The 22,931-nt window shown below is 44.9% G+C and overlaps 1 protein-coding gene across 3 annotated transcripts in view; it reads right to left on the bottom strand.

The window, feature by feature from the left end:
* Positions 1-22,931, bottom strand: part of VWF (von Willebrand factor) — a 263,892-nt gene that overhangs the window by 49,324 nt on the left and 191,637 nt on the right. For all 3 annotated transcript variants that reach the window (XM_090043875.1, XM_090043874.1, XM_090043876.1), the window contains exons 35-38: positions 18,112-18,332; positions 13,865-14,057; positions 10,664-11,005; positions 425-630 (exon numbers count right to left, since the gene is read on the bottom strand). In XM_090043875.1, coding sequence (XP_089900001.1) covers positions 425-630; positions 10,664-11,005; positions 13,865-14,057; positions 18,112-18,332 — 962 coding nt within the window. The remainder of the gene's footprint in view (positions 1-424; positions 631-10,663; positions 11,006-13,864; positions 14,058-18,111; positions 18,333-22,931) is intronic.

The raw sequence follows: 22,931 nt of genomic DNA, 5'->3' as shown, positions 1-22,931 counted from the left end.
GAGGCAGTTTCAGAAATGTGCCCTATTTTCAACTAAGACAGTCACAGCACAAGGACCCCAGGGATTGCAGTTTTATGTTTAAAATTTTTTTTTTTTTTTTTTTTTTAATCAATAAGAGCCTGCTAGCTAGTCACAGAACTCTTGTTAAATGGCAGTTTCTGCCATGGTCCCCCTTCCCCCTTCCCTCCTTGCCCCCTCCTGTCCAACAATTTGTCATGCATTTCCTGGTCCCTACAGCCCCAGCTGTGAATTTTATGTTGAGCCTAGGCAATTTCACACTCAGGGAGCTGCCAGGGGCAGTCAGCCAGCCAGCCATGAGGACCCAGGCTGAAAGAAAAAAGGGGCAGACTTATCCAACCACATTTCATTTGCAAAAAATACACACTCATTGAGCTCAGAGGCTAAGCAGTTAGCAGACAGCTACCTGATGGTGTGCTCCATCTTCACTGATGCACTGTGTGCAGACTTCCTCATCCACACAATTGCTGTTGAAGGTCACCTGTCCATCTGGACAGAAGCAGCCTTCTGTAGGATAATCCTTGCAGACACTGACATTGGTACCATTCTCACAGAACTTTATGCAGCTTCTCTGGCAGTGATTATATATCATATGCATGGGACAGTTCATCACTGTAGGGAGACAAATGAAATGCTTTAGAACCAAGCTAAAACCCAAAGCTGGTTTTTCCACTGATAGATTTTCTAATGCTTTTCTCAACATGATTGACTCTGAGAATAGCTTTGATATTTTTCTTCCATTGTAGGCAACATTTTTCAAAATAAAATCTTCAGACTATATAAAACCTCTGATATCAAATGGCTTTGGGGCCTTACATCAATGCTGACTTATATCCCATGCAAAATCATTGGGTCATATTTTTTTTGCTGGTGTGAATCAGTATAAACCAGCTAACTAGAATGGAGGTAAGCCATTTACACCAGTTAAGATTGACTTGTATATTTCAATTTGCTGTTAGAAAAGATTTTCATATTTTAGATTTGTTAAATCAACAGCATTATTAGAGTGTGACTGGGAGATCTGCAAGAAAAACTCTGGTGTTACAGGAAGTGTAAATGGCAGTATTGCCAAACATCCAAAGAAAAGCCAGTGGCAATATATCTGAACCCAAAACTGAAGTCAGTTGGATTCTGGTCCTAGTTTAGTTATACCTGAACTTCCCCAGGAGGATTTCAGAACAATGTTCCATTCACAAAAATCATACTGACTGGTTCATGCTGTTGAGGGAGCCATCTTTTAAATCAGACATAAAACTAATGTCCTGATCACTTAAAGATTCTGGGGTTCTTACTGTAAGTGTTGAGTTGTTAACCCTCACGTCCTGGACAAATTCCAATGCTGCTTATTATTGCCTACCCATTTAAATTTTCTCTGTCATTTCCATTAAAGTATTCTTAATTCTCAGTTCTACATTGTTATGAGACTTCTCTGTTTCACTCCAGAGTTATCTGCATTTCTGTGGACAAAGAACTGCTCCTTGTATATCCTTATCTTTCTTACCACTCAGGTTGCTATAAGGTTTAAGAGATATTGGATATTTTATGCATAGAAAATGAAAATGATTGTGTTATGATTATTCAGATTGATTCTGGAAACACAAAAGGGCACTTCATGAAAATAAGTGAAGTTGCATATTTTGAAAATCTGTGCTATTTTTAACCCCATGACTGATCTTTCTGGAATATGACATCATTCCCAGAAGTCTCATTCATTCCCAAAAGCAATTTCAGACACAACGGCATAGCAAAAGCTAGTGCTTAGCAGCTGTGATGGTTTCAGTAACAGCACAATCCAACTGCCTCTGAAGTGGATGAAAATATTCCCATAGAACCCAGCAGAGGTAGAGTACCACCTACTGTCGTGTCCCATATTTAGAGGGTGTACGTTTGGCATACTACCCTTCTCTCTCCCTGCCAAACCAAAGTATGTAGTCACTCTAGGTTTGTTTAGATCAAGCCTGTCCAACTTCTGGACAGCTAGGGGCTACACACCACATAAGCTGCAGTCCCAGGGGCTTCATGAGGAGCAGACTGGAGTCTTGTATGATGCACACTTGTACACTACCCTACTAGTCTGGTCCAGGAGGGGATGGGAGCAGTAGGACTGGTCAGGGCTGCTCCCCCCACTCCTGGACCAGTTTGGGAGGGAAGGAGAGAAGTAGGGCCATGCTTCCTGAACTCTTCCCCAAACCAGGGACTGGCTGTTTTATGGAACTGGAGTTTTGCCCACTGTTTTCTCTACGCTGGGGGAGGGAGCTGCGGACTCTGGCTTGGAAGTGCTCTGCAGGGAAGAAGTTCTTCCTGTGAAGCATCTGTAAAGCCCTGTACATGCAGCCCCACAGGGTTCCCTGATCTGGGAAGCAGGAGGTGGGGGTGGGGGATTTGCCCCACTGGTCTGGGGTAGATGTAGTGAGCAGGGAAGATGGGGCAGCTGCTGGCTGAAGAAACTTATACAAAATGCATCTGCTGGAAGTGTTCTCAAGTCTAGGTGACAGGGGTGATGAGAAAGAAGTCAGCAGTGTTGCGATGAAATAACTTCTATTAAAGACAGGAAAATCACTCCAAACTTCTCTTCAGTAATCAAGGAATGTTGGCAGTAATCAAAGAATCCCCAAAACCTGCCTCTGCCTCATTGCGGCTCCCTTTCTGCAAAGGTTTAGACTATCTCAAGATTTTCAGACAATCCAGGCTCTACTGTGGATCCATTTTCCAATGGGCTTAAAAGCATGTCATAAAAAGCAATGATGCCCCCACTTCCACACCCCTGCCAGATGAGTATTTGAAAGAGCCTCACAACTAGCTGGGTATTTCTATATCTGTGCACCTCCCACATTTAATATTTTTATATTGAAAGAGAGGGGAAAAATCATATTAAACTCTAACTAAAGTGAACATCATGGATCAAAAGCAAATAGTCCTGGGACTAAGTCTTCTGCCAAATTAGCCTCCACAGTTTTAAGTGAAATCTAATTCGAATCCGAGTTTCTCTGATGCTGTCATAATTGTTCCACACAGTTTATCCATTGATACTACAGGTTCAACTTGTGCTGGCTGCATTAAAGAAGTAGTTCCTCATCCAAGAAGGGAAAAGAACAGTCAGTATAATTTCCTGTAAACCTGCAGTAATACACAGCAGATTTTGAAGGCTCTTACTGGCAGATTTAAGCAGTGACAAATTCTGCAGCTGGTCAGTTTTGCTTTGAATTACTTGAGCTATTGTTAATAGTAATTGTTCAGGGAGAAAATAGTCTGTGTGTAATGTGCTCCAGGGACCATGTGTCCAACCACACCAAAATAAACCAAAACATTTTTAACATTGGCCAGGGAAAACTGAAGGACACAATGCACTCAGGTCCCCTTTTTCCATGTAGATCATATAGATCAGACCAGACAAATGGACTTGTTTTGAGATCAGGGTTCAGTTTCCTGGGAAGGAAAGCATGTGCTATGAAGTTTGTATAGCATTAAGATGAACATGTTACACAAGCCCCTTGGTAGTTCAAAGGTCTGTTATCTCCTTTGCTGGGTAAATCACCCTGCATAGAGCTCTGAACTACAGTATCTTGATGACTTCCAACACCCAACCTAACATATCTCTATCTCTATATAAGTTGCATCTCCCTACTGCACTGCATTGTGCTGTGTAGATGTACCCTTGAATGGGCTAGGTTAAACTTAATTTCTGTTGCACTTAAGCTAGTAACACAAATAAGATGCAGGAGTTATAATGCAATTTCTCTGTCTATATGGCTAGGGACTGACATTACACATAAGCTTGTTGAAGTCATCAGAAACTGGTTTAAATCTGTAACAAAACAGATGTTCAGTGCACATAAACCAGTTTGAAAATGGCTGAAACTGGTTTGAGTTAAACCTGGTTGAATGTAATATCAGACTTAACTGATTTGGGTCTAACCAGTTTATGCAATATCTGTCCCAACCCCCTTGCTGGTTTAAGATAAACCAACTTCCCCCAGCATCCTGGCATGCTCTCTGGGCTGGGTGGGACTCTCTGCTCCACAGCAGAGCTGGCCCCTCCCCTCTGCTCCCTCACTGGAGCTCCAGCAGAGACTGCAAGCACAGCAGGGTCTGCCTGGCTTCACCCTGCCCTACCCCCCCCCACCCCTCTTGCTGCTCAAGCAGGAATCCCTCCCCCCCTCCATCCCATCTCCCACAGCATGGACCAGAGCCCCATGGACCCTGGGCATGTGGTACGCTAGCTAATGCCCAGAGGGGGGTGGGTGGGTGTGTGTGTGTGTGTGTGTGTGTGAATGAGAGAGAGAGAGTGTCTCCAATTTCACTGGCGCAGGCAGACAGAACAGTGACTGCTTAGGGATTTTTGGAGCTAATCAACAGGTCAGCTGGTAAGCTGTTTAAGAAAAGTTTGAACTAATGGAGAGAGGCTATTGTTTTGCTGATGGGGCTATAAACACTGTTATCAGCCCCCTGCTGGCTTTCTTGCCTGTCAGTTTGCTGCAGACAGTATAAAGAAGCAGGGGCAGAGACTGAAAAGCCTCATATCATCAACAGATCCATGTATGCACCACGCACACACACACCCTTGCCTCAGAGTGCTAGCAGGGGGCTGGGAACTTGCAACACTCCCAACCCCTTGAGCAGCCAGTGAGGAAAAACTTGGGATGGTGCAGGCAGACCTTCCTAATCAAAGCATGCTGCCAGGGCCTGGCCGTGCCCCACCCCATCAGCTCAGGGCTCTGCAAGGTAAAGGAAGGCTGCTCTAGCATCCCCTGGCTTCTAGCCTGAGTCACTACAGGCATGTGCCTGAATTTCCTCAGTCCTGAGAGAATGTCCAGTTACAAACCAGTTCAGCCTAGCCAGGTTAGACTAACCTGCAAAGATTGAATCAATTCAGGCTCAGGCTTTTTGAATGTCTGTCCCTAGCCTATGCTAGCATTGTTTTGCAGTGTGGTCACTCTCATTCAAGGTAGGCTTATCCAAGTGTATGAACTCTAGTCAAATGATGTCAAATACAGTTCTGAACTACTACTGTGCAAGCATCAACTTTTAAGTGCTTGCCCACTTATCTTGCTTGCAACTGTTGAGCAAACCACGCCAATAGCAATCTTAGTTAGAAGCAAAGATGCAAAGTTCAATTAGTAGCAAGTAAAAATAAATACATATACCTTCCTTTCAAGTCTAGTATCTTCATGTACAGCAGTGTGGTCATATGAATGCAAGAAAAGGGAAGAAGACACAAAATAAAGAAGGAAGAAAACCAAAACCAGAAAAATAAATGAAATCCCAGATCCTTCAAGAGGAAAAAAAAAAATAATCAGAAAAGCATGTGAAACTTTGCATCACAGTGATAATTCTTTCTGCTATGAGCTGAGATCCCACTAAATAGCACAGCATTCATAATTAAAAAGGATCACTAGGAAGAAAAGTGGGCTGTATAAGTATAATGGTTGTGGGAAAAAGTGAAATCCAAAGGAAAACATTTGACATGAAGGAAATGTACAGAAAAAATCTGTCTTTGCATTTGAAACCATAGCCAATTGATCGTATAGGAAAATATGGTCATATGACACCTCTTTTTATCCCCAGTCATATTAAAAAATAGAGGGGGATGAGGGGGGAGAATCAAGATGGTTCAGAAAGTTCCAGAGATATTTGATTCAGAAATATTTTTGATAGAAATCAAAAACTTGTTTTGGGCTGGGTCAACACAACAGTCTGTACCCACTTGTTACTTCATCACACACTTTGTAGAGTTCTAATTCTGGGTTTCTCATATCCCTGTTCACATCCGGGGGCCACGTTCCCTTGCTGGACTTCATCTTCCCTTAGTTACTTTGGACACTGCCTGCAAGAGCCCAATAATAGAACCTAGTGGCTCAGCCACAGGGAGCAATCATGGTCTACCATGGGAGACCTAGCTCATGCAAAGAGTAAGGCACATCACAGAGTACAGGGATACATATAATCCAGAACCACAACTCCCATAGATCCCTGCAGTAGTTTAGATGGCTAGGGATTAACATTGACCTGAAGCAAACACTGCATTTCAATTGTCCTGACAGAAATTCCACCAAAATCTACCTTTTCCCATAAAAAGTCTAAATTTTGACAAAATTTCATTTTTCAAAGAGCAAAATATTTCATGTGAAGTAGAATGGTTTCATCCTACTTGAAAATTATTCCTTCCTATGTTAGTTGCAAGAGATTCCAATAATGATAATCTCTTTACGGTGCATCCAAGAGCAAATTCCAAAAATCTTGCTTTGCAAAACCAGTAAGGAAACTTCGATGGCAGTGAATTAATCTGGATCTTTGGCTATGGTTTTGCTCTGGTTGTTCTGTTTTTCCAACGTCATACAGAAGAGATTGGGTTATATTCAGGATTTCTGGTCTGTAAGAAATCTGGATCATTTTAAAATCTGGATTGGGTTAAATTGAAAAAGAACTCAGATTTTTCAAAATTTCTTATAAATTGGAAATTCAGAGGGAAGGAGGGTGGGGAAACCTTTCCGGAACACCAATAGACATTGTTTCCAGAACAAAATAAACTTTCCAGAACCTCAAAGTGACTGAGAAAAATTGATGATCTATTTAGAAATGACTTTGCTTTCCCAGATAGCAACACAGTTTCGCTGTAACTGTAGTGAGCCTAGGCCCAGCTGGAGAGGTTCTCACCCCAGGCAGCAGTGATCAGAAACCAGACTGAGAAATCACAAGGGCTACAGGAAGAGAGTCCCGCCTGCTTAGGACCTCACAGGCCCTGAATGGACAGTAGCAAGCTGTCTGGGCAACAGATCTACTTGCTGGGTCCCTGGACTGCTTGGAAGCCCTTGCCTAGGTCCTAGTCTTCTGCTTTTGCCTACATTTATGCCTAGCCCCAGCCTGAGTTCCTGCATGTTTGAACTCCTGGCTCTGATTTCCAGCTCCAAACTCCTAGTTTATGATCTTGAGACACAGGTGACCTACACAGAGTACCCATACCCTGGTCCATTACAGTAATATGGGCAAGACTATGGTGACTCAATTATTAATTAGGTCCTGGCTCATTTGCAAGATAAATGCTGAAAGTCTGTGAAAGAAATGCCTACATATTTACTCATACAAACAACATGCAAATGTCAACAAAGAGAGTAAGCAACCAGTAAGGCTGCTGATGCTACTTATCTTCTTTACTGATAGTCCTCCTTTCTATCAAACATTTGTAATATTGGAGTTTCTTGGTAGGGCAAAGGAGCCTATACTTAAACTCTGTACTGCTTTAGTTAGACTGCTACAAAAATCCAAGATCCTGAAGTGAAACCCAGTCTGTATATCCCTACTCTACATAAAAGTGGCTATGATGTAGATATGCCCTGGGTTATCCCTTAATGGCTGTATAAACAACATGATTTCCACATGACTAAAGTTTCCCTTCCCACTAAAATAATTCATAAAAATATATTGATTTCTTCTAGCTAGAGACCCATGAGATTTCTTTAGGATCTTTGCATTAAAATAATATAACAGAAACCCTTTTCAACAGATAGCTCCTGAAAGGAGTAAGCCCATTAAAAGGTATGTCTAGCTTCTGTGCCCTGACATTACACAACCAGTCTTGCTAGCTATGGGCTGGATACTAAGTCACTTCAGTGTAGCCAGCTACTGGTCTAGTCCATGAACTCCCATGAGCACAAAAACCACTCTGTGCACCACAGCCAGGGCAGAAAGATACAGAAGGTTGATCCAGGTACTGATCAGTGGAGCAGAAAGTCATAGGAGGGAGAATATACTGCATTTGCTTAAAGGCTTTTGCATCATGTATATCTTCCTGTCCAGTTGGGAGTTCAGGGATGAACTGTTCTGCTGAGGTGCTGCAGATCTATTTCCTTGTGGGACTTGTGCCTCATAGAAATAATGAAGATCAAGTCACATAACAGGGTTCATTGAAAAAAAATCAAACTAGTGCAATGCCCTTGTTTATAAGTTTGTACAGTTATGACAATTAAACTATGCCGCCATTAATGTATTCCGCACTGTGCCCTGGTAATTAACAATTTTATTTCTGGCAACTGTGTACATGCATCTGCTTCAAAAAAGGAAAAAAGAAGAAGATGCCATTGTTAAGACAGCAGTGACTGCTTCATGTAACTGGAGTTAAATTGGGGAGCTCTTTGGCTGTCCCAGCCTATTGTGTCATATGCTGGGAATTTGAGGAATGCAGAAGAGTTATTAAGATACCTCTCTGACATTCTGCCTCAGATGTTGCAATTTGTAAAGTCTGGTTGAAGCACTAAATCTAGGAAATGGCAGGCAACATCACTCCCCCACCCTTTGCCTAGGATTATATTGGAAGGACATTGTTTCTTAAAAGATCTATTTGTAACAACAAGGTTCTCCAAAACTGGGTCTTAAAAAACCATCTAATAAATTAACTCAGGCCAAATCCACTTGCTCTTTATTTATTTATTTACTTGTAAATGTTTCCTGGAGTTCATGCCTGAAACATGAAGGAAAGTCACCACCTGTAACATTTCTTTTACTGCCTTACAGTATGGCATATGCATGTGTGAAGGTTTGATCTGTAGCCTAGAAGTTCTTAAATTGTGAAGCAGAAAGCAAAGAAAGAGTGGGAAGAAAAACAATTAAGACAAAGAATAAAACTATGAGGAATGGAAAACACTAAACACAGAGAAAGAAACACAGAGAAAGAAAATTCACAGAGAAAGAAAAAAAGGGAAGCGGACAAACAGATGAGAGAGAGAATGCAGAGAATGAGTGGAAGAGTGACCATGTCAGGGTACATAAAAGGATATTTTGAGGAAGAGGCCCACATTGAGAACTATCACATACAGCAGAGTTTAAAAGCTAGGAAACAATGCCTCATATCTGTAACTTCCTATACAGCAAGTGTTACAAGAAAGCAGGAATACCTACAAGCACTATGGGGTGGTAGCAGCCTTCATGGTCATTTATCTTCATTCTTTATAGTTTACAGTGCGCTTTCTCAACAAGTCTCTAGACACCTGTGCAATGCAACTGTTTAGTGCATGCAATGAGAAGTGGGTAAGTAAAGATACAGGAATCCTACAAGCCTGGGACTAATGTGTTATTCACATCTACATGGCTTTGGGTAGCTGCACTGCTAACCTGCTTGCCATGTTCACTGATCATTTGGGACACGAGCAAAGAAGATTTTAGTACATGCACAGCAATTTATGGTTGACTTGCTCTATTAAGCAGAGGGCAACTGATACTGCTCTGGGAAGAGGACATACATAGCAGTCATTTCCTACCTTTTCTTCTTGAAAGCTCAAGGTCCCTATTTTCTCACATGCTTAGGCCCCCTCAACACTTACAGATATTACACAATTAACTAGTTCACTGCACAATTACCATGAGACTAGCTACATGTGCAAAGTAGCCATCATGCCACAAAAAGCTCCAACCACCTATGAAGTTATACCTTGAAAATGTATACTAATGTTATAGCTGGTTGCTTTCAAGCTTTAATTTGCATGTGCAGCAGGCTTTTCCCTGTGGCTGCAAACCCCCTCAGCTGATGAGGCTCCCAGCCATAGGGATGCACCTTGCCTAGCCAGGGCTGGAACTGAGGCAACTCTGGGCAGCATGAGGACCCAGAATCTCACAGCTGTGGATGCTGGGTGCCATGACCTAAGTAGATTCTAGCAGCCAGTGGGTGCAGCTGCCCTGAGGGGCGAATGAAATCCCTGGAGCTGGGGGATCATGGCAGCCATGATCTCCTAGCCTCAGGGGTATATGAAACCCCAGGAGCTATGGGATTGTGGCTGTTGCAATCTCCCACCCTTGGGGGTATATGGGGGCTCCAAGCCACGGGAGCTTGCTTCTTGCCAGAGCAGGGGGAGTCCTGGATCAGGCTCTCCCTGCACCTGCAATAAGGCACAATGAGATTGAAAGAGAAATCCCGCAATCATACCTCCTGCTGCGCACAAGTTGCCTGGCAGGAGGCACAACTCAGTGAATCGTACATTAGATCCCACAGTGCCTTTACCTGCACATGTAGAGGGGCCTTAAAGGCTTAGTCTTTGTGTACATGAGGAATTTACCCTGGTCTAAGCAATCAGGGGTCAAACACCCACACAGGGACATCAGCACAGCCTCCAAGGAGAGTCAAGAAAAGCCATCATTTGCATCAGTGGAGGCTTATCCTAGTTACATGCTGAAATAAGTAAATGCCATTAAGCCAAACTGTGACCTTTCATTCCTAAACCTGATCTTTTCACTGTTTCAGCCACTTCTGCAGCTGCTATGGATTGATGGAATTAGGACACATTACCAATACTGACCAGGGCTCATATTAGGTGTGGAAGGTTTGGCAGTGACTGTGTGGTTGTATACTATTTCTTAGCCTTGCTAGACTCACTGTGTTAGGCTTTCCCTACTTGTTACCATCTGCCCTGAATGATTAACAGGAGCGTGTACTTTCTCCAGTGCCCCTTTTTTCTGCAATTAGAGGTTAAATGGATAGCAGGGACTAAACTTAAATTAAGCTGCCCATGAAAGTAATTATCTAATGTCTCTCAGAGTGCTGTGTGCTGCCCTGGGATTATGATGCAGGCAAACTGGAGACAATGGGAGAAGTATCACTGGATAATTTTGGAGTATACATTGATTTCTGTATTTCTTTAATGAGCAGTGAAATCCTTACCACAGAACTCTGGCATTCTCCAGTCAATGCAGATCCCATTTGTCCTGCAAGCTTGAGCATAGGATGATATAATCTCACAGATTTCACCGCTGTAGCAGCTGTTTTCTTGACATGCAGCATAGAACATGTTTGGAGAGATTATCCTGTGACATTCTTCAAACTGAGCAGATAACAGAACACTGCACTTGGTAGCAGTATGTTCAGCACATCTGCTCTCTCTCTCGACCTCACACACCTCTCCTGGTTCTTTTACAGTCCATTCTTGAATAAACCTACTGCTGTCAGATGTGACAGAGCCATCATTTAGCATAAAGTCATTGCCATCATTCTCATCGCACACCCCTAGAGGGCAAAAGAAAACAAAGGAGTTTAAAAAACAACATCACCAGCAAAACCATTTTGAACAAACAGGGTCAAAGCAAACACAGCCAACCAGAGTGTGTAAAGGTAAGCTACAAGGGCAAGATTCCAAAAAGTTCAGGATTTGTTTCTACTAATTTATTACATTTGGCATCCAAGCATGATTCTATAGATGCTTTGTGTGCCACTGAAATTGTGATGCCACAAAAAAGTAATCGCTGACTAAGTTGAAGAGTAAAGGAACTAGACTGTTCAATGTTTCCACGTTTTCCTGGTTGCTACTGGTAAGAGTTTGAGTTTGGGGTGGGTTTGATTGTTTGTTTTGTTTTTGTTAACACCCATTTAACAACAACTGAAAAAGGATTAGCAAGAGACATCTGTTTAATAAGATTCAAGAGGCCCAGAGGCCCTGTTGACTAAATGTGAGAAGTAAAGCTCCTAATGTATAGCTCAGCCACCCATGAATATTTCAGAAAAACCTAGGAGGATGGCATTTGACATCCCTAAAGAAAAAGCAAAGAGACCCAACATAAAGGCACAGTTCAGGACTTCTTTATTTTAAAAAATGTGCAAGAACCCCTCTGCATGTAAAGTTTAAAGGTACTGTGCTGGGGAAAAACATTGGCCTCTCTAGGGTAACTTTGCCAGAAAAGATGCAACTGTTACAAAGCCAAAGAATCAAGCCAGACATCCTTAGCTGGCAAGATTCTGAAATAATGTAAGTAGCTACCAGTTCCTGTGTCCATACTGATGAGAACTGTGGGTGCTAGGTCCTTTTAAAAGTTCCCCATGCTGCGTCACATGCATTTGTATAAATGGCAAAATGTGCACCAGTGCTGAGAAAATGGCACCAGTGTTCTTTTCAACTAAAACACATCAAAGGTGTTTTAGCTTCAAAGCTCATCACCACCATTTTCTTAGCAATGCCACATCACACCTTTTATACAAATGTATGCGACTCAGTGCTGAGCTCATCAGTTCGTGTGTTCTACAGACTTGATTAATCAAATCTGCTCCAATGTGCTGGATTTCTGGCACATTGGAGCAGACATATGTATGTGTATAAATGCCCCGTTAACATACGTAGTGTTTGGGCTAAGAGCTAGGAGTTACAATTTTACTGAAATCTATTAATTTAACTTCTGAGACAGAAGCTGATAGTATTGTTAATAAATGAACCTTCTGCTTAAACCTAAAACCATCTTCCCAGAGAGGTCATTGTCGAATTGTTATTTTATATCATTATGTATACTGCAATAAATAATTTCTACAGACAGATAAATACATAGGGCCAGAGGCTATTCCTCCTGTTAGGTTTGTAAGTGAGCTCAGGTGCTTACGTTCAATTCTATTCCACCATGTTTAAGTCTCTAACTGTCCATGAATGTATCCACTTTGGTAATGCAACATCATCACTAGGGCTGTACAAACAGTACCGTTTTTCTTCAACTTCCGTTTCACCGTTTCAAAGGGACAGTGTTTTGTTTCATTTCATTTCCGGCTGCAGGGCAGTGCCTGACTCCTCCTGGGGGTGTGGACCACCAGATCTGTGCCGGATGACAGCAGGCTGCCCTGCCAACTGGGGCCAGCCCTAAAGCCAAGTAAGCCCAGCTTTGAAACTCAAAACATTTTGAAACTTTGGAAATGTTTTGAGTGCCCTCGTTTCGTTTCAAAGCCTTTTATTTTGTTTTGATTTTGCTGTTTTGAGCTCAAAATGCATTGAAACAGCTTTGAAACATAACACCTGACAAAATTTCATACAGCCCTAATCATCACCCTTATGACTAAGTAACAAAAAAGCAAGGAGGACAGTCAGTTTGTTCAATTAACAATTTTTTCAGGGACCTGTGCAGGATGGAATAGAATCACACTAAGGCTGAAGTTATACATTACACTTAGACCATGCTAAGGGCACTTAAAACATGAACATCTGCATGTTAAAGTTCATTAGCTCATGCTAAGTACCCTCTAAGCATCTCAAATTACACCACTTCAGGCAAGGGTTAACTCTGGGCCATGGTACCTATCTCGTATTAGGGTAACTTCCATCTGCTCCACAGAGATATAACAGGCAATCTGCAGTCCCTCCAACATCCGGGGATGCATCACACCCAGCTCCCCACTCCCTTCCCCCCCGCCACCAGACCACATGTAAAAATACCCTTAGAGACCAACTAAAGATGATGAAATTAACTCCTTCAGGACATAAGAACAATTAACAATCCTCCATTCCAAGTGTAGGGGCATTTCTTTACCTTGGCCTTCTCACACATATAGCAACACATTCATTAAAAACAAACAAGCAAACAAAAAACCTGTGGAGAAAATGAGACAAAAAAAAATGCAATGTATGTAACCATGTTGTTTAATGCACAACTGGAAGGCATTCAGATAATACACAGATGAGCTCTGTGAGTGGGATATGCTCCTTGACCTGAGAACCCCTGAACATTATATTAACCAGCTAACTCCCCATCATTTTAGTGACAGGTTACTGTCAGTGCCTTTACCTCCCCTGCTTTTATTTACAGTGAGCTACAGGACATTTCTGGTTTTGCCTGTTACAGTTTTACATAAAGGTTTGAAGTGGCAATTTTGGAGATTCCTTGGGTTAACAACTGCCTATCAATGGAAGGAACTGTATTCAATGGCCCAGCACTATGTTCCTAAGCACCCTTATACATTACAATTGTGAGAGCCAAACTGTGTGGGGTCAGCTCATGCAGAGGAGTTTACAGGGTCAGTATCACACCTGCTCCTTGAGGATCTCAAAATATAAGAAACCTCAAAACTGCCTGAAGCCCAGAAAAAGCAGTTGAAACTGGTAACTTTCAAACTTACCACAAAGGCCATGCATTTTTGAAGAAAAGCTTCTTGGGCTAAGTTCGAGGGTAAATTCATTGTTTCTTGGAGTAAATGTAAGATTATGTCCAAGATGAGAAAACCTGATTTCATGCATTATTGCTCCATAGACTGCAACGTCAAGCTGGCCACTGGTGTAGGGGAGACTGACCATATCTCCATTAACAGCAACCTGTTTTTGAGAAGAAGAAATAAACACATCAGCTCTACCAAGCAGGCTAAATACATTAAAAACTCTCTGCTTTTCTTAAACACGTTGTAACTTTATACTCATGATTTGACCAAGATCTGACTGAATTTCATTTGAAAAGAACATAAATAACAGCAGGACCAGTTGACAGGATCCATGCAAGCTGCAAACTAAGTTTCAGATCTAGAAATGCCAAAAATAAATTGTGTTTGTCTTTTCATTGCAAACATATTTTATCAATGTTCTTCTATGTAGATAGGATCTTTCAGCATTATATGTGTTCTTACAAAGTCTAGATATAATGCTACAAGGCATCCAATACCTCTTCTCAAATGCTCATCACCAAATTTAAGTAACAAAGGAGGCCATGCAGCAATTTGCAAGACCGGGCTAAAACCTCTTAACTTCATTGTAATGAGCCCTAACTTTAGACTAAACAACTCTCACCTACTTAACAAGACAACAAAATCATCCCACCCACTGACAGGAATTTAGGGGCAACAATGAAAGAACTGAATGGCAGTGAAGGGCTAATAAAATGCATATGGCACTGCAGAGATCAACTTAATTGGAGGTAACTGTATCTGACTTGGAACAGATATCAACCCTTGCTGGAGTCCACTGTTCGTGTATTTTTTTACATTGGAAAAAAATCACATCTAGGTTAATTCTGTCTGGCAAATTAGCCGATCCTGTGCATGTGAGATACTTAAAATTCTAATAAAGATTTGGACAGCTCTATATATGGTCATTCCATTGACACTTGCTTGTCTTTAAAATAAGCCACTCATTTTATAAGCCCCTGCGAGTAGGCAGGTATTCGATCTGGCTTCAGATCCGACCACTTTGGATGCCAGCGATCCGATCCGGAACTCCAGACTGGGTTTCCACTTTGATTTGGCCGAAGCAGCTCCGAAGCTTCGGAGTCACTTCAGAGATCCAGCCATAGGGTATAATGGGGATTCAATTAAATATCTATAACTTTGATATGGATGAAACATGCAGGGTTGCTAGCCTCTGCTGAGAGCATGAAGCCTGCCAAGTTTCAAGAAGATTGGTGCAGGGGTTTGGGGGGAAATGCACCCCAAATTCCTGAAAGCAAAACTCATGTCACATATCACTGGGAGTGTAGGGAGGCAGCAGCAAGGCACCAGACTTCCATGCGTGGACCCTGAGGTGGTGCAGGGTCACTTGGAAGAACTGGATGCCTTTAAGTCGGCAGGCCCGGATGAGCTCCATCCGAGGGTACTGAAGGCACTGGCCGACATCATTGCAGAGCCACTGGCGGGAATATTTGAACGCTCGTGGCGCACGGGACATCATTGCAGAGCCACTGGCGGGAATATTTGAACGCTCGTGGCGCACGGGTCAAGTCCCGGAGGACTGGAAAAGGGCCAATGTGGTTCCCATTTTCAAGAAGGGGAGGAAGGAGGACCCGGGCAACTATAGGCCAGTTAGTCTCACCTCCATCCTTGGCAAAGTCTTTGAAAAAATCATCAAGGCTCACATTTGTGAGAGCCCGGCAGGACAAATTATGCTGAGGGGAAACCAGCACGGGTTCGTGGCAGGCAGATCGTGCCTGACCAATCTAGTCTCTTTTTATGACCAGGTCACAAAACGCCTCGACGCAGGAGGAGGGGTGGATGTCGTATACTTGGACTTCAGGAAGGCCTTTGATACGGTATCCCACCCCATACTGGTGAACAAGTTAAGGGGCTGTGACTTGGATGACTGCACAGTCCGGTGGGTGGAGAATTGGCTGGAGGGTCGCACCCAGAGAGTCGTGGTGGATGGGTCGGTTTCGACCTGGAAGAGTGTGGGCAGTGGGGTCCCGCAGGGCTCGGTGCTTGGACCGATACTCTTTAATGTCTTCATCAGCGACTTGGACGAGGGGGTGAAATGTACTCTGTCCAAGTTTGCAGATGACACTAAGCTATGGGGCGAAGTGGACACGCCGGAGGGCAGGGAGCAGCTGCAAGCAGACCTGGACAGGTTAGACAAGTGGGCAGAAAACAACAGAATGCAGTTCAACAAGGAGAAATGCAAAGTGCTGCATCTAGGGAGGAAAAATGTCCAGCACACCTACAGCCTAGGAAATGACCTGCTGGGTGGCATGGAAGTGGAAAGGGATCTTGGAGTCCTAGTGGACTCCAAGATGAACATGAGTCGGCAGTGTGACGAAACCATCAGAAAAGCCAATGGCACTTTATCGTGCATCAGCAGATGCATGACAAATAGGTCCAAGGAGGTGATACTTCCCCTCTATCGGGCACTGGTCAGACCACAGCTGGAGTACTGCGTGCAATTCTGGGCGCCGCACTTCACGAAGGATGCGGATAACCTGGAGAGGGTCCAGAGAAGGGCCACTCATATGGTTAAGGGCCTGCAGGCCAAGCCCTACGAGGAGAGATTAGAGAAACTGGACCTTTTCAGCCTCGGCAAGAGAAGGTTGAGAGGCGACCTGGTGGCTGCCTATAAGTTCGTCAGGGGGGCACAGAAGGGAATTGGTGAGTATTTATTCACCAAGGCGCCCCCGGGGGTTACAAGAAATAATGGCCACAAGCTAGAGGAGAGCAGATTTAGATTGGATATTAGGAGGAACTTCTTCACAGTTCAAGTGGCCAAGGTCTGGAACGGGCTCCCAAGGGAGGTGGTGCTCTCCCCTACCCTGGGGGTTTTCAAGAGAAGGTTGGATGTGTATCTAGCTGGGGTAATGTAGGCCCAGCACTCTTTCCTGCTTATGCAGGGGGTTGGACTCGATGATCTATTGAGGTCCCTTCCAACCCTAGCATCTATGAATCTATGAATCTATGTGTTAAGCCACAGTGGGGTGAAAACTTCAGGGGTAGTAGCCCCTGGTGAGGCCACAAATCCTGCCAAGTTTCAAGTTGAAAGGTGCAGGGGCTTGGGGGGAACTGCACCTCAAGCTGCGGACAAGCAAAACTCATGCCATGGTTGACACTGCATGTGTTAAGGTGCAGCAGGGTGAAAGCTGCAGGGATGGTGGCCCCTGCTATGGCCACAAAGCCTGCCAGCTGTTGAGGAGATAGGTGCAGGGGTTCTAGGTTCTAGGGCCCTGCACCCCTAGCTGCTGACAGGCAAAACTCATGACGTGGGGTCTTGTGCAACTGACTGTGTCTGTCTTGGGGCAGTTGATTGTCTGTATTGATTATTTCCTCTCCTTAGTTTAGGTGTTAATCGTTGCTCATTAACTTGTTAACACCTACAAAACTACAGACTAAGGAGAGGAAATAATCAATACCAAATCTCAGAGGCGGCTCCAAAGCTTTTTCAAAGTGCTTTGGAAGCTCCAAACCGCTTCAGAAAGCCTAACAATGCTGCTTTGGACACTGAAGCATCTGAAGCTTCTCCAGATCCGAAGCCTCACACAGCCCTATCATTTTAGGCCAGATTCCCAGCCAAGGCTGAAATCAACACTGCAGCTGCTTCATGAGAGATTACAGGGTGCAAACGGAATGATTTTTTACAAAGCGTTCCAAGTTACAACATTATCCCAGACCAAACGGAAGTTCATTGTTGGTTGCAGGGGGAGGGGGATGGGAGGAGGAAAAGACGACAGAGGGAGCTTCTTCTTGGGGCTCCCCAGCTGGTGCTGTAGGGTGGGGTGGATGAATTAGAACCTCCCACCTCAGGGGAAGAGGGGTGCAGTACACCCACCCCAACTTCGGGGGGGGGGAGGCTGAAACCCTCCAGATAAAACTCCCTCTGCTCCCTTCCCCCCATTCTGAAAACAGCAACAGGCTGGGAGCTTGGCAGACAGTTACAAAAAGTCCTATGTTTTGTAACATCGTGCAATGAGGGGTCAGAACTTTACCCAACTGGCCATTTTTTATGTTATTTGCAGCCACGTACTTGTGTTTGGTCACAGCTATAAACTACTTTTTGTGGCCAGATCAGGCAAAAATTGTCACTTCTGTCTGCACCTACAATGCAGGTCTAGCCTACACCTACACTAGGTCCTACAGAGTTTTGCTAGTATACCTCTATCAGTTAAGGAGACTGTACTTGGACTTACAGTCATGTCACTAGAGAGCTTCAGGGATACACCGCTGTGGTTTACTTCTACAGAATTCATACAGTTTATTTTTGGCGTTGAACTGCATGCACCATTGTGAAGAATCACTTCAATATCATGCTCTTTGTCTTGAAACATGGTGTAGGAGCAGTTGCCAGTCAGTTTAAAATTCAGCCCATCAAAGGTGACAATGTGGCGAGTTGAGCTTCCCAGGCACCTACCTGCAAAATGGTGAGAAAGAAACATCTCAGGGCTCATTGTTCTTAGTTACTAGGTTAGTGCATATCCATCACAGGCCTGGCAGGATCCACTAATCTCAATCAAATGAGTCTGACTGAAAGCTAAGACATTACTCAGTAGGAAAAAAAAAAAAAAGTTAATGACACACCAACTTCCAGAGAAGATAGGAAACATGTTTTACTAAAATACAGTTTTTCTAGATACCCGTGCCATGAGTAGACATTATTATGCAAATAATAGAATACAGAATAAACTGTATTATGCAGATAATTCTTCTAAATTCAATGTACGGTAAACTGGGTAAGTCACCGTTAGGATTATTTGCTACTATTCACCATTGGTCCCATTCCCCACCTGTGCTCTTTCCCCAAATTCCTCCAAATATCAGCTTCAGATAACTGGTCACCACTAGATAATTCACCAGTATTTGCCTTCCCTTTGGAATGGCAAATTAACCACACTTTACTGCATTAATCACTTCTATCACAAAGTCAAGAAAAAAAGGATGAAAAGAGCTGTTGGTCCCTCTCCTTTTATAAAAAGATACAAAAAAAAAGATTTTTTTTAATCAATATTTTGTTGCGATAATACTACTTAGATCCCATATAGTGTTCTTCATCTGTAGATCACAAATGCAAAATCTATTAAGTAGCAATAATATCGTGTTAAGTATTATATACTTGCAAATGCATTTAAGATATCAGTGGTAAATCCAAGCCAAATGCATGTAAATTTTTGTAGGAAGAATTGTGTATTTTTCATTAATTTATGAAGATAAATTAAGCTAAATACAGAGAAATAGGAAAAGAGACAGGGAATGAGAAAAAATCAAAAGCTGATCTGCATATACTATAGTTCAGTTCAAGAAAATATAGAAATATTTAACCATGAATAATAGTTAGAAACCAATTACCAGCCTACCCAGGGCTTGTCTGAGGCCTCTACCCAGACAGAGCCCATGGGGGAGCTGGCATCCCCCCACCCCCTGGCCTGGGGTTGCCCAGAAAGGCCCGGGGGGGCAGGGATTGGGGACCCCCACACTTGTCCTGCAGGCACCTTAGGGCCCTGGAGGCACAGGTGAGGGAGCTCCAGGAGGAGGTTAGCAGGCTGAGGGGAATCAGGGAGGCGGAGAATGAAATTGATTTCCCTGCAGGGCCACACACCCAAGGAAGAAGCACCTCAGGAGGTGCCCTCCACTGCAGAGTGGCAGACAGGCACCTCCAGAACCAGGGCTGCTCACAACACAATAATACCAGTTCCTCCAATCTGGCTGGAGAACAGGTACGAAGCCCTGGTAACATGGAAGGAAAAGGAAGGAGAGGAGGCAACTCCACACTCTCCATGCTCTGAACAGGCTGAAGGAGCTAAGCAGTCCTGAAGGAGCTAAGCAAGGTCTACTGCCTACCCAGAGCAAAGACTCAGGACGTGACGGGGATGATCCAGCCCACCGATTACTACCCCATGGTCCTAATCCATGTGGGTACTAATGATGTGGCCAGGAGAAGCCCTGATCACCTGATGGTGGACTACCACGCTCTGGGGGGTGTGCTGAAGGAGATAGGTGCACAGGAGGTATGGAAGACGGCATGAGATGTGCATCACAGAGACCAACTGGCAGCTTTGGGAATGGTGTCTTGAGGCTGGCTTTGGCTTCCTTGACAACGACCCGCAAATCACGATGATAGACATGCTCAGATGGGATGAGCTCCACCTTTCCCCTAAAGGTAAGCATGTGTTCTCTTCTAGGTTGGCGGATCTCCTCTGGCGGGCTTTAAACTAGGCTGATCAGGGGAAGGGGAAGACGAGGGCGGAAGCAGCCTTGGACCGCTAAACCAAGCAGCACCCACAAGTACAGCCCAGCCTAGACCGATGAGCAGAACATATACCCAGGTAAGCAAAAGGGGCCTGGGCAATGCTGAGATTAGGGGGCCAGTGCACACATCCTCAAGAGGCCTCAAATGCCTCTACACAAACGGTCATGGTATGGGAAACAAGCAAGAGGAACTTACCCTCCTGCTAGCTGACACCAACCCAGACATAATGGGGCTCACTGAAACGTGGTGGGACCCAACGCACGACTGGGCAGTGAATATCAAAGGCTATAGGCTGTACAGGAGAGACAGGACGGGGAGGAAAGGCAGGGGTGTGGTGCTCTACATTAAGGAGGACTACACATTCTCATCAACTAGCACAGAGTCAGAGGAGGGGCACACTGAAGTGCTCTGGGTTAGAATACAAGGCAGTTGAGGGGAAAGGGACTTAGCAGTGGGTGTCTACTACAAACCACCCAACCAAGGGGAAGAGCTAGACCAGGAATTCTCAAGTCAGTTCACAGAGGTAGTTAGGTCAGATGACGTGGTCATCATGGGTGACCTGAACTTTCCAGACATCTGCTGGGAAGAGCAGTCAGCCAGGTCTGACCGCTCACGCAGGTTCCTAGCCCACATGCAGGGCCTCCATCTAACTCAGGAGGTACACAGCCCCACCAGGGGAGACACCTTGTTGGACCTGGTGCTGGCCATGGGTGATGACCTGGTGAGGGGCCTGCGGGTGCTCAACTACCTGGGCAACAGTGATCATTGCCTGCTGGAATTCACCATCCAGCGCAAGATGGCAAAGGCCTGCAGCAAGGCAGCGGCCCTAGATTTCAGGAGGGCAGACTTCAGTGAGCTAAGGAGAATAGTCGGGGAAGCACTGAGGTCCCAGAGGGGAGGGGAGCCAGGTGTCCAAGAAGAGTGGTTGCTCCTTAAGGAGACTATCCTCCAAGCCCAAAGGAAGGTAATCCCAACACAGATCAAAGGGAGGAGGAGGGCGCAAAAGCCCCCCATGGCTCACCAAAAGCATCCGGGAATGTTTCCTAGCTAAAAGGGCAGCGTGCACCCAATGGAAGGGAGGATCATCACCAGGGAGGACTATACTGCGGTTGCTCAGGGATGCAGGGGGGCGGTCAGGAAGGCTAAGGTGGAGATGGAACTGGGACTAGCTTCCCGGATCAAGGACAACAAGAAGTCCTTTTTTAAATACACAGGGGGCAAAAAGAAGGTACCGGGTAACCTGGGGTCCCTGCAAGACATGCTAGGAAATTTGTTCATCGCACCAGACAACAAAGCTAACCTATTTAACAACTTCTTTGCCTCCATTTCCTAAGAAGGGACTGTATCAGACCCCCCACAGGCCCCAGGGGAGGCGCACTGAGGCCAAGGGTCAGTGAGGATCTAGTCAGGAAACTTCCGGAGGGACTGGATGTATTTAAATCAGCTGGTCTGAACAATTTCCACCCCAGAGTTCTGAGGGAATTAGCTGAGGTCATTGTGAGACCCCTGGCATGGCTTTACGAGCACTCGTGGTGCTCTGGTGCAGTGCCAGAGGACTGGAAGAGGGCAATATGGTTCCCATCTTCAAAAAAGGGAGGAAGGAAGATCTGGGAAACTATAGGCCAGTTTAGTCTTACCTTGATCCTGGGTAAGCTTTTTGAGAGAATTATTCTGGCACATGTCCACGAGGGGCCAGCAGGAGAGATTATACTTAGGGGCAACCAACACGGGTTCATTAGAGGCAGGTCCTGTCAGACCAACCTGGTGGCCTTCTACGACCAGGTCACCAAATCCTTAGATGCAGGGGTAGCAGTGGATATAGTCTTTCTGGACTTTTGGAAGGCCTTCGACACTGTCTCTTACCCCATTCTCATTAAAAAACTGGGGGACTGTGGTGTCGACACCTACACAGCCAAATGGGTCGCCAACTGGCTGGAGGGTCACACCCAGAGAGCGGTGGTGGATGGGTCATTTTCGACCTGAAGGGATGTGGGCAGTGGGGTTCCGCAGGACTCAGTCCTTGGGCCCGCACTGTTCAACATCTTCATCAGTGACTTGGACAAGGGGGTAAAAAGCACCCTGTTCAAATTTGCTGATGACACTAAGATGTGGGGGGATGTGCGCACACTAGAAGGGATGAATAGGCTGCAATCGGACTTAGACAGGTTACAAGGGTAGGCGGATGAGAATAGGATGGGATTCAACACTGACAAGTGCAAAGTGATGCACCTGGGGAGGAAGAACCAGCACCATACCTACAGGCTGGGGAACTCCTTTCTTGTCAGTACAGAGGCAGAAAAGGATCTTGGAGTCATCACTGACTCCAAGATGAACATGGGCTGGCAGTGTGGGGATGCAGTCAGGAAGGCCAACCTCACCTTGTCATGCATCCACGGATGCATCTCAAGCAAGTCCAAGGAGGTGATCCTCCCCCCCTATGCGGCACTGGTCAGACTGCAGCTGGAGTACTGTGTCCAGTTCTGGGCGCCGCACTTCAAGAGGGATGTGGACAACATGGAGAGGGTCCGGAGGAGGGCCACTCACATGATCAGGCAGGCAGCAGGCCCTACGAGGAAAGGCTACGGGACCTGAACCTGTTTAGCCTCCACAAGAGAAGGCTGAGGGGGGGGATGTAGTGGCCTGTTACAAACTAGTCAGAGGGGACCATCAGGCATTGGGGGAGTCCCTGTTCCCCTGAGCACTACCAGGAGTGACTAGAAATAACGGTCACAAGCTGGCAGAGGGTAGATTCAAATTAGACATCAG

Source organism: Crocodylus siamensis, chromosome 4 (assembly GCF_052110815.1).
Source record: "Crocodylus siamensis isolate JL-2025a chromosome 4, ASM5211081v1, whole genome shotgun sequence".
NCBI classification, from domain to species: Eukaryota; Metazoa; Chordata; order Crocodylia; family Crocodylidae; genus Crocodylus; species Crocodylus siamensis.
Note: the sequence above shows the minus strand (reverse complement) of the source record. Positions and strands in the feature narration are given on the sequence as shown.